The sequence below is a fragment of the Mytilus californianus genome, unplaced genomic scaffold, assembly GCF_021869535.1.
Source record: "Mytilus californianus isolate M0D057914Y unplaced genomic scaffold, xbMytCali1.0.p SCAF_36, whole genome shotgun sequence".
NCBI classification, from domain to species: domain Eukaryota; kingdom Metazoa; phylum Mollusca; class Bivalvia; order Mytilida; family Mytilidae; genus Mytilus; species Mytilus californianus.
This window is the reverse complement of record NW_026262686.1, coordinates 2,138,138-2,151,334: the sequence shown is the minus strand read 5'-3', so window position 1 is coordinate 2,151,334 and position 13,197 is coordinate 2,138,138. Positions and strand designations below refer to the sequence as shown.

The window sequence follows — 13,197 nt, the reverse complement described above, 5'->3', positions numbered from 1 at the left end:
ATAGAACACATACTTGATCAGCTTGAGTTTACTAAAACACGAAGTTTTGAAGGTTGATAGTGATTTCACTTGTAAACGAATTGTGAGCTTTAACGGCCATTTTGATCTGAACAACTCTGAAAAGTCTTATTAATAAATCATTTAGTCATTGTCAGTCTTTCAGTTTATTTCTAGACTAGTCAATTCCGGTAAATTCAGTACTTTTCAGACTTTTAAGTTGTTGGCATTTTACTCTACAAACAAAACACATACTTAATTGTCTTGAACTCTATTGAACAGCACTGTATTCTCTACAAGGCAACATGTCTGAATTTACAACAGAAAATATCTAAACATTAATGTAAACTCTCAACAAGACTTAAGGATATACACCTCTGAGGAGCCAAAAATTTCTAGGAATAAACTGTTTTTCTTAACCTGATTTTTGGGTTGATATGACTGTAAAAATGTAATTGATAAAGATAAATCATATGGTGGTGCACTTCTTTTTTTTTTGGCCATTTGAAAGTACCACATTTTTATGATTTTCCCATTTTTCATCAATTTTTACCCATTTTTTGGCTATTATCATGAAAAAAAATCACAGTTTCACAATTAAACTTTTTTCATACTTTCACTAAATATGAAGTGGACCAATCTGAATGAATTTAACTTAAACAAACTATAGGTAGGTGTTAGTAGAAGAAAGTTTTATAAAATTTTGTTGCTTTTTCGTGTCAAATTGACCATGCTATAAATTTGGTAAATTTGGGATTTTTCTCTTTTTTTTTCAGAACAAAAAGCATACTATATCAAATTCTTTGTTATGAATGATTGAAAAAATACATATCTAAGAATTCTGAAAAGAAAAAGTTGATTTGGGATGTACATAATTTTGGTAAAAACATTTCTTTGTACACTTCACTCATTTTCTCAACATTTTGGCTGATGACACTGACCGGATTGTTTATAAAAATTGAAAATTTCATTTCTCAAAAATACTTATTGTAAGTACACAACTTTTTCACATAGTTTAGTTCAATTATAATATTTTTTTGAATTCATTGATATTTTCCACTTGTATCACATGTTTTGGAAATAACGTAGTGACAATTGACTAGGAAACTTACTCAACATTTACTCCATCGATAGTAACTAAGAGGACATCTTGAACAAATAAAGGTCTGTTATATATTCCCTTGATATTAAAAAAAAAAGTATATGTAACTTGTTCTTTCTTAACCGTCATGGATACCCAATTTACATAAGTGTCTTTACAAACTTCGTGTCTGACAAGCGCTCAGCAAAAACCTCCTTTCATCCCTAGTTCCATCATTTTGTATCTGCAATCAAAGTCATGCTCAACCACTTTTTTTAATATAACGAAACTATAACAGCTGTCATACAATTGGGAAAATGCCTCTACCAAGTCATGAATATTACAGTTGTTTTCCACTTGATCCGTTGATTGATAGCGTTTAATTTTGTCAATTTTTATATACTTCCCCCCATTTGAATTTGCCTTGGAGTTCGGTATTTTTGTTACACTGTTTTTCAGAGTGACTGTGAAACTACCTACTCTATGGGCGTTGTGAATCAGATATACATACTACAAAATCCATTCATTATTAGAGTATATGCACTTTCAGGCTCTTTTTTCTTGCAATAGTATATATACACATTGATAAACATATTTGACATTTGACTTTTCTACCCTTTTTCACTTTATTCCCAAATATCAACTTATAGATTGATTAAAAGAATTGAGCCAAATGAACTTATCACCGATACCAGGATTACAATTTTGTACGCAAGACACACGTTTCGTCAACAACAAACCCATAAGTGGCGCTAAAGTCAAAATAGTTAAAAGGCAAAATAAAGTACGAACTTGAAGAGCATTGAGGATCAAACATTTCGAAAGGTTTAACCGAAAAAAAGGACTGGCCAAAGAAGCTACAGATAGCTGGTTGTAAGAGGGATACATCATACTTTGTAAAAACACACTCTGATTCAAACAAAAAATAAATTGTATGGAAGTTACATTATCAACATTTTTTGTTGACAACAAATTTGCTATATTTGAAGGACGTGTAATTTGATAGGTAATCGGCATTCCTATGGATAACAACTGCGAATTCGGTATTTTTGTAATTTTATTTTTATAAAAGTGTGGTGTACTATTGTAGTAGATGAGTATGTACACTTACACTTCAGGCTATCAAATGTGAACACAGTATTAAAACCAACTAAAATGTAAAACAAGATAATGGTTTATATCAATTATTCTAGCCAGTATTGATAGAGTTTTTGTTTCATTCTAATTTGTGTTTTATTGTTTATATGCATAACGAGCCTACTTACCTAATGCATGAAACTAAAACAAAGAAAATGAATAATATTTTCAATTTCGTACGAGCGTATAGTCATGCGATTCTAGTTATGACAGCTACATTGTATAACTAAAAACATAACAAATGACGGTAAATATTACGGACTTACTTTGCCCATCAGCCTTGGTTTAGTATAACTGACCTCACATCCTTGTATTCATATGAGAAATAATGATAAAATTTGTAACAATTTATGGTCATTGACTAACAGATAAATGATACTTTAAGAAAATAACTATTTCTTATTATTAATCTAATTTAGGACGAGGTCAGACAAAGCGACATATTAACGATTAAGGCCCTTTCCTAAAATTTGTTTTCGTCATCGGCAAAAATTAAAGAGATATAAAAAAACACATCCAAAACAACAGTCAATATGTAATTAGTACTACGCCACCAATTTTCAGGTTTACAACAAATGTTACTAAAGGAATAATTGTCAAATAGCAGTAGTTCCAAACTATAGGTTTTACATTATTTGCGATTGATTAGCGTTTGATGATTTGATTTAACATGCACGTTCAGATAAAAGCTTGAAGTCATTTTAAATTGTTTGTGCGCAAAAATAACAATGACTTCCACAACAAATTGAGATCAAATTAAGCTGAATAAAAAAAATCTCACAAAAAATAACATTACAGAAACTCAAAATATAGCAATAAAAGATTATTATGTACGAAATACAAATAGCAAAAAAGGTACAAAGAACAGCACACAAATAATCAATTAAAACTTAACAGTTAGAATCCGATCAAAAACATACGTTAAAAAAATAGCTATAAAACCAGTTTTAATAAACCATGTTCTACATACGAAATGCCTGTACCAAATCCGGAATATGACAGTTGTTTTGCATTCGTTTGATGTGTTTGTACTTTTAATTTTGCCATTTGATAAGCGACTTTCCGTTTTGAATTTTCCTTGGAGTTCGGTATTTTTGTTCTTTTACTTTTTAAGTTCGTCACAATTTTCACAGACGCATCGGCTTGCTTTCATTTTCGGATTTTGTGCAAGGAAAGATATTATAGGTTGCACTTCTGTAAATATAGACAATGCAATTTCCCATAGGAACTCCTTTTACGGCTAAAACTGTGACACTTTTACCATGAAGTTTTGTAAAAGATTATATCATAGAATGGAAAGTTCATATGCGCTACAAAATATAGGGCTGTGAGACATATTTTCAACATTTGTATGCCTCGAATTTCTAAGAGTTTAAACTTATACTAAAATTCTGTGCTACCCCTACCTGCACTTTTGGTCTTCCTCAGAATTCAATTTCACCGCTACCCATGTGTACTTACACTGGTAACATTCACAAGTTATGTCTCTATGAGATGAAACATAGAGATCATATCTGGGAACCAGTACGTAAACAACACAAAATATCTATGAATATTATATATCTCCCCAAAAGAGGCGTGGTTTGTTAAACAGCTGTATTTACGAAGTGCAACCCTTAAATATTGCTAAAAAATGATAGATAATATTCTGCAATAAGAGGTCTTTAATTTATATTTAATGTTTTAATTCTAGCCTTCTATTCCTATACCATAGCTTGTTGTCCACTTTTCGTTTTTTTTAGTCTCTAAACCCAAAACAGACAATCATAACACTTATGATAACTACATATGTGATCGTCTGTTATACGCATGCAAATACTTCCACCGTATGGATTAAACAACAATCAAGGGAACTAAATGTAGATAAAGCTCTATGATACTGCACTTCAGAATAATATAATATTATCACATGATTCGTCAATGATGCAGTATTTCAATGAATATTTATGATCGTATTAATATCACAATTTTGTATAAATATAATAATTTTACATATTTACCTTAAAGAGTTCTTCTATTGCTCGTTTTATTTTGTTATCCTCTTCCATTCTCCCTTCTCGTGCCTTAAAAACATCCATTGGTGCCTCATTATGCTGAAATGAAATCACAACACCCAGGCTATATATATTTGGAATTATTAACTATGGCTATGTACTGAAAAAAGCATATTCAATAATTCATTTGTAAACTAAATTTCACTGTAGGTATCAGCAAGTCTTTAACTGAAAAAACGTCTGCATTTGGTAAGATACACACATAATGTATTCACTGACAAAGTGTAAGAAAAAGCGTTAACGGACCGAAAAGGTACATGTATACCATGTGTGGAATATCACAATTGAAGGTTAAAAACCAATATAACTTATTATCAGTGACACTGACATAAAAACATCGTGAACATAATGAAAATACAGTAAAAAACGTTTAACAAAGCTACAACGAATCATTGACATCTTTTATCCGTTGTCTATCAGTAATATGTCCTATCAAAAACATATGAATCAATTGACAATAAATGGTAAATATCAAGACGCATACCCTTTTGGAACATTTGGACTTTTCTATGTTACAGGCGTTTTCTTAATTGAGCCAATTTGTAAAATGACTTAATTTTCAGGCAATTCATAAAATGCCTAACCTTGACAGGCATTATATGAAATGACTAACACTACCTAGTCATTTTGTAAAAAAAACTGAAATCTTGAAACAAAAGTCAACAAATTGCCTGTTCAGTTTCATGTCATTTACAGAAAAGGGATATCATTGAGACACATAATTATAACCAAAAACATAATATCGTGTAAAAACAAAACTGATGGTTTAGTAATATTAAGTTTATTCTTCAGATAACATCTGGGAAAGTATGTATATTAATGATTATTTTTGTTAAAGTTAAACTATGTTAAATATGCACTCACTCTGTATTTCTAACTGTAATGTTATGACCCACAATTTATGATTACAGAGGGGCAAATTTTTCTTAAAATAGAACATTTCAGACAAATGAATTCAAAACAGAAAAGTGTAATATGAAGCAGAGGAATGAACGATGTTTCTTGGTTGATTTATTGTGGTTTGTATTGGGTTTCTGTAGCAACTATTTCATGCAAATCTAGGAAGAGAACAAGTTGATATTACATAAGATATGTAATTTCTGCAATTTATTGACCCAGATAAAGGACAGGAATGTACATGGTCACTTGAATGAAGGTATGTAGGATAAAGAGAGAAATGCTCCCTTCCAACAGGACACCTACGAAACGTCCAAAAAGTTCTTAACGTGCATAAAGTGTGGCACTCTCCTTACGTAAGGCATCATATTTAATTTTTCGCATTCTGAAAATTAATAAATTTAGATATCCTACAGATTCCCTTCTATATCATGGGTTTCAATATACAATGCTGTTTTTTTTGGTTATGATGTAAGTTAAACTTTCCATGCTACTGTTACTTTAAATCTTTTTGGAAGACATGAAAAAGAAGGTATGTATGTGTATGTACTGTTTGCGAAACCCCACGTTTTTCGAGCGTTCAGTGTTTTATCAGTAAAAATAATTGACAGAGCTGAATGTGTCCTGGTCAGGGTTTCAGGAAATGTGGTTATAGTTCTAAGATCAGATCTAACATCAAACGATATATGTTTTACACTCTTAAACATGTCCATTAACACGAAACGTGTCCTTAAAATTACAAATAGCGTAAACGTGTCCACTTTGAGACGCCGAAACATCTCAAATCTGTTAGCGCTTATATGTCCTCAGTGACGTCAGTGACGTCAGTAACGTCAATGGAAAATGTAATGATGAAGCTATGTTTCTGTTCAAAGACAAATATAATATGAAAACCTCTATTCAATAACACCAATGCAGAGGTGTTTTGGTCGCAATTCATAGAGGTTAAAAGAGATACCGAGTTAAACGAAGAAAATCAAAAATGATGACCTCGTTAAATTGATGTGTCATAGACTGAAGGATGATAACAAAAAATTACATATTGAATTGTTGAACAATAAATCCAGTGAAAATATCAATGTTTGTCTGTGCTGCAAATCTTTCGTCGAATATATAATTAAAATGAATAAAGTATTGTATATTTAACTTTAATCATACATGAGGATATAAAAGGGAGTCCTTCAATTCTGTTTTCTTTTAATTTTTATGTATTTGTTTTTTATTATTCATTTTTTAGACATTTCTGTCTATTTTTTATATTTAAGCAACCCATTATTCTCTGTTCTTTATTTTTTTTGGCCCATTTTGCTCTATTTCTTTTATCTTTTGTCCCATTATTATCTATTCTGTTAACCCCTGCTAGACCATCATACAGTTTGGTTTTATCTTATGTTTGTACACTTGGAAACAATGTTTATAGAGAAAATTCGAGAGTGCTTATAAACTAATAGTTTGGGCATACCTAAAAAGGATACGTTTTTGTCGTTCTTCATCAACTAGACATGTTTGGTAGTTCAGTGACGTCGGACACGTTTTTGAGTGTTAAATATATGCAAAACAAAATAATGTGAAACAGAACCTGCTATCCAACCATTTTATGAAATATCAAATGATTGTTAAATTCAGTACTCATGGTACTTGTGAGAAATTTTAATAATTGAGTTATATTTTTTTAAAACTATCCAAACTCTTAAAATGCAAGCGTAAACATTCAGTAAGTGTTATAGATAAAACTGCTCTGCTGTTTTATACTTTCATTTACTCAGTTTTTTGAAGATTTCGTTTATCTTTCAGGCATTTTACAAAATACCAAAATTTAGAAAATGGCTGTAGCATATACACTGATTGCATTTTGCTTTACGTTTATTTATTTAATTTGCTGAATTCCTGCTTTGAATAAATTATGTTAACGATGGTACATTGGAGGTTTGGTATTTGCATGTTTTACGGACACAATAACGATTTTGACCGTCAACGAGTATTTTTTTAAATATAACCAGGAGAAGTGTTCCATTTATCGCAGCCACAATCCCGTCCTTTTTAATCGGTACATCATTCTTTCCTAAAGCTGCCTTTTTATACTATGCATGGCAATTAACAACTTCAAAAAAGGGAAATTAGAAATCCGACATACAAATACTGACAGTCTTTTAGATGTAGCTATTTTGTACAAAACGGCTTGTACATTTTATAACATGTACGATTTGCTATAAAATGTTCTTACTAGTATTGCTAGTATTTTCAAAATAAAGTTACTCAAATAACATTTAAATGTTCAAATTTAATTAAAATCATGAAAAAATACCAAGTTTGATTGTTTAGTTCACATTAAACATTTCACGTCAGATTAACATGATTAATGTGATTCTCAATTTACCTGAAATTCACGTGACAATTTGTACGTGAGTTTTACGTATAGGCTCATTTGAGGTGAATTTCACTAGAAATTTTCACGTGAATTTCACGTGGGATTCATGTGAAATTCACATATATTTGGTTTTATAGCTAACTAAACCTCTCATTTGTATGACAGTCGCATAGAATTCCATTATAGTGAAAACAGTGTGTTAGCAACACAAACAGACATAATAGGTAAAAACGTCAAAAAATTGGGGTACAGCAGTCAACATTGTGATATAATCTTAATCACTATAAAAACAAATTACTGTTTCAAAAATGTCATATAGACAAAGTACATAAGCAAAAATCATAAACATAAAAAACGTAAAAACATAACTTATTTCACATTTGAATACATATTATTCCTTATATGCATAGTTAACAACAGAAATACATAATTAAGTAATATGTTGGAAGTCGTACCCTACATCTTTTGTTGGTTAGTAAAGATCGTTAAAAGGAATCAGATAATTATCCTCTTTGTAAAAAAAAAAAAAAAAAAATGAAATGAACAAATCATCATTAAGTTTAGACACTTCCTTTAATATAAAATCTGATATCGACCCGACAGATTTTGTTGCATTGTTATGTTTAGGACAATAAAGACGTGAGTATGTAAGTCTAATACTCATTGAAACGTCTCATGCTCATTCCTTGATACATTAACTATTGTTAATAATTAAAAGATAATGCATATTTTAAGGTTTGTCTTGTCGCATTTTACCCCGAGGTGTGTTATTCGACAAGACAACCTTTATATATGCATTATCTGACTTATGTACCGCCAAACAAATATTTTCTGCAAGGATTTGCAGGATTTGCATCCTATTGTACCGACCACTAAAGTAGGATATTTCTCTTTTGATGCGTTCAGTTTTTCATACATCCCACGGCTAATTTATAATGGGAAATAAAAGTCGCTAATTAATCTAGTTATAAACTTTAGAAATCTTTAACAAGTTACAATAAAAATATACCTCTAGCTGCATGAAGCAATTCACAAATGAATTGTAAGGTTTATTAGAAAAAGAAGTAACTGTGTAAGTAATTTATTGCATCAACTTAGTTTATGAAAGGGAAATGCTATTATTTTTATTTTTTTTATCGTGGAAAGTAGATTTTTTTCAACAATTTTTAAAACGAACTATTGCGAATAATGGTATTCTCTCTTTTGTTTGGCAATACATGTTTTTTTTTTTGTTTTTTATTAACTGAGAATCAGGATTAAATCTTTTACTCTCCCTGTCAACTATTTAGTACGTGGTTTTATTTTTAAAGAAAATAAGAATATTTGGTCATTTGATCATTTGATGGAGTAAGAGGTATTATATAAAGATGTAAAAAGTTAACAACTGGGACAATGGGAGCACGAACTCGTGATACATGTACATATAACACGAAAAAAGAATATTAATAGGTCAGAGTATGATTTGCAATGCGGTGTAAATCAATAAGATTTTCAAAATTCTATAAACGGATGTGTTAAATTGGGCTAATTTTAAAAGTGGTATCATAATGAAAAGTTTTGCATTAATAAATTCATCTCACATAATGTCCCTTTATTGTAGCAATAAATTAACAAAACTTCAATGTTTGTGTTTCGAACGTAAAAATGTGCGTCAGTCTAATAATCAGAGGAAAGGGTTGTTTCTGCCTTAACCCATCAAGGATGGAAAATTAAAAACCCCAATTGGCTACAACACGCGATAACTATTAAACAAATTACAATAAGTAAATTATAGTTTGCATTTTAATCAGGGAAAATAATGACCTTACACGGGTCATTATTTTACGCCTTGAAGCAAATTTCATTGAAACTTGGTATCGTCCGGGTTGATTCTTCAAAAGAAAGACCTGTTGTTTTAGAAGAAAATAAATCCATACAGGTATATAAATATTGAACATCCATTACATCTGTATAATATTATGTTCTGTTAAGTATAACTGTAACTTATGGTCAGACCGCGGAGATACCTGCACAATTGCATACTGAACAGTGGAGGTGGATGAGGTTACACAATAAGGGATTGATTGAGTGTAACTGTGTTGATTGGTCGAAATGAGATAGCGTCATTATTGTCTACAAATGAAGTGTTGATAGTAGGGTTAGATTGGGTTGATATCTTCACCATTAGATATACAGCATTGTAGGACAGATGTATCTATATAATAAAGTGCTGACTTTGTATTACGCCACTAAATGGTAAGAAAATATTTACATTTATATGTGAACACCCTATCTAATATTATACTATTGTCAGTATGTTTTTTAACCATCTATTATTATGATAAAAAAAGACCGAGTGCTACATCGGTAATACAAATGACACTTTCAATTATAGTTAGCTGTCACCAATTACATTGAAGTAAATGATAAATGCAGTTATACAATTAAGATATAAGTCATTGTTTTTCTTAAAACATTGCAAATGTAAGTGAACACCCTATCTAATATAATACTATTGTCAGTATGTTTTTAACCATCTATTATTCTGATAAAAAAAGACCGCGTGCTACATCGGTAATACAAATGACAATTTCAATTTTAGATAGCTGTCACCAATTACATTGAAGTAAATGATAAATGCAGTTATATAATTAAGATATCAGTCATTGTTTTTTCTTAAAACATTGCAAATGTAAATGAAATACATTTTTCAGTTGTCAAAACTAAACAAGTGTTGTGATAACTAGCTTTAGCTTTATATTTTCATTTAATCTTTGCATCACAATTTTTTTGCATTAATTCCAAGAGCGTTAAATCCTACGCGTTTCACAATATTTGAAAGTGTTTTTTTTTTTTTTTTATCGAATTACGGCATTGTATATACACAGATTATATAATGTCTGTTGTAAAGTTGTCACATATATAGACGTATAGATCACCCCAGATTTGATGGTGTTCGTGTTGCTCAGGCTGTAGTTTTCTATGTTGTGTTTTGTAAACTCTTTGTTTTTGCCAGGGCGTTGCCAATTAATTTTTGACATAGGAGTTTAATGTCCTTTTGGTATCTTTCGCCTTTCTTTTATTTAATAAAACTAAACTTTGATGCAACGGAATGTCAAATAAAATTATCACCCTTCACGACAGACAAAAACAGCTGATCTGCAAGGTAAGCAATTAACTTGTCCCTATACAACATGAACTGTGTTACAATCTAGATGAAGCCGATTAGAAAAGGCATAACTCGACTAACGAAAGCTATATTTTATATAGCCTAGTCAGTCGAGTGGTCTAGGGCGCAGGACACACTGCAGTCAATGTGGCTACAATGTCTCAAAAGCAGAGTTCGAATTTGCACATCTAACATTGTTGGCCTAAATTTGATGCGATGTATATATAAATAAACTCATCATAGATATAAATAATGGTGTGAGCCTTGTCTAACCACAAGTTATCCGATGGAGAACTTTAAGCCGGAAACACAGTAATAAATTCATAATAATATGAATATAAAAAAAATAATTATTTAAAAAAAATACAACCAAGTCATATGTGTATCTTCAAACCGGGTTCATTGTCCACATATATCCATAGCTGTGTAACGCTGTGTTATGAACGAAGTTGACTAGCGATATGTAAATTCATTGCCACAATGAAAAGAAAGCGAATGTGACGTTACAATTAATGTTTTGAATAGCATATAGCTTGGTAATCGAAAGAAAAGAAATCACATGCTTGACAAGTGGTAGCGTTATACAGCCATGCATATCTGTGCGCGAACATCCTCTTAATAATATCGATTTAAAAACATGTATTTGTAAAATTGAGAATGGAAATGGGGAATGTGTCAAAGAGACAACAACCCGACCAAAGAGCAGAAAACAGCCAAAGGCCACCGATAGAGGCTGGCTTCAGCTGGCCCCTAAACAAAAATATGTACTATTTCAGTAAAAATGGACGTCACACTAAACTCCAAAACATTTAAATGAACTAAAATTTTAAAAAAACATACAAGACTAACAAAGGCCAGATTCTCCTGACTTGGGACAGGCGCAAAAATGCGGCGGGGTAAAACATGTTTTGTGAGATCTGATGTATATGTTCATGTGATCATATTGATTAAATATCATAGACCTATTTGGCACATTTCCAATGTTTTTAGTTTTCAATGACCTTCAACTTTGTGGTTGATTTGTCCTTCAACTTCTATTCGAGCCCCATTTATGACTAGCTAAACACGCAGCATAAAGGAAAAAAAGCAAACAATTAATAGACTTTGATCAACATTTTTGTTAAGGTGTCAGTGAAAGCCCGCCTCCGGGTCCAGGATTATCTGGCTGAGTTGAAGACTCATTGGGGGCCTTGAGCTGTTTATGGCTCTTTGGTCGGGTTGTTGTCTCTTTGGCACAATCCCCGTTTCCTAGTCAGGAATATGACAGTTGTTTTCCATTCGTTAGATGTGTTTGAGCTTTTGATTTTGCCATTTTATAAAAGACTTTTCGTTTTGAATTTCCCTTAGAGTTCGGAATTTTTGTTATTCACTTTTTTCCATCCTCAATTCTACTTGAGTCAGAAAAATAAGAAGGATGACTAGTGTTTATCCTGACTGATATATTGGGAGTTAGGGTTGGTCGAGTACAACATGTACAAAATGTACAAATACTAAGGATTTTCCACTCCAGTAATATATTTCCTTATCTTTATTTAGCAAAACATTTAGGAAGTTTGGATCCTCAATGCTCTTAAACTTCGTTCCTTTTTAACTTTGTTTTATTCGAACATCACTGATAAGATTTGTGTAGACGAAACGTGCGTCTGGCGAATAAAATTTCAATCCTGGTATCTATGACGAGTTTATGTACAAAGCAGGGTTCATATTCGTATCACAATGGCATGTCCCTGTCTTGCGCATTTAATTTACCACTGATGACAGCTATCAATGACCGCCATCATTCTCTGTTTTGTAAAAGTACCAAGCAGAATTCAACGTGAATAGAAATATTATGAAATTATATAGCCGTTTTCTTAACATGCAGTGTATAATTTTGATAATCTTTCCACTTTTAAAAAATGCCTATGAGTAGTTTAAATACTTTAATGGCACCCGTGTCAATGCTCTTGATGCAAATTTTAAATAAATGTCTGTCGAATTATACTTGAGGCCAAATGCTTTGAAAAGCCACATTCTCATACGAATGTTAAAGAACTGAGAGAAACCAAAAGAGACCAAAAGTAAAGTCTAACCCTAGAATTCATAACCTCTGCGTTGACAGGCTAGTGATATAGTAGACTATGGAGACCACAAGGCCACCGAGGCCCCCTTTCACTTTTGATTAAAGTGTAACACTTACATATCACGTGTGTATATAAGATAAAATTATGCATGAACTACTAATTAGAAATAATATAGTGTCAATTGGTGAGAAAAATATGATTTAATGGTACGTTCAAATGAAACTGCTTAACATGAAATTTTAAAGTAATCTTTTACAGTCACAAGACACACAAATCTTCAGTAATTAGTGTATACAATAATTCAGCTATTGAATGTACAAATACGTTTTAAAATAAAATTAGTATTTTTGACTTTTAGAACTTTGGAATGAACAAACGTTTATTGGTGAGATTGATTTCTGATTTTTGTCTACGATATAAGTGTTCAATTAAAAAAAACCCTTTCATGACTA

The 13,197-nt window shown here is 31.3% G+C and overlaps 1 protein-coding gene across 1 annotated transcript in view; it reads right to left on the bottom strand.

The window, feature by feature from the left end:
* Nucleotides 1-212: 212 nt before the first annotated feature.
* Nucleotides 213-13,197, bottom strand: part of LOC127736731 (ankyrin-1-like) — an 88,317-nt gene continuing 75,332 nt past the window's right edge. The window contains exons 10-11 of the mRNA XM_052247314.1: nucleotides 4,216-4,308; nucleotides 213-233 (exon numbers count right to left, since the gene is read on the bottom strand). Of these exons, the coding sequence (XP_052103274.1) occupies nucleotides 213-233; nucleotides 4,216-4,308 (114 nt within the window). The remainder of the gene's footprint in view (nucleotides 234-4,215; nucleotides 4,309-13,197) is intronic.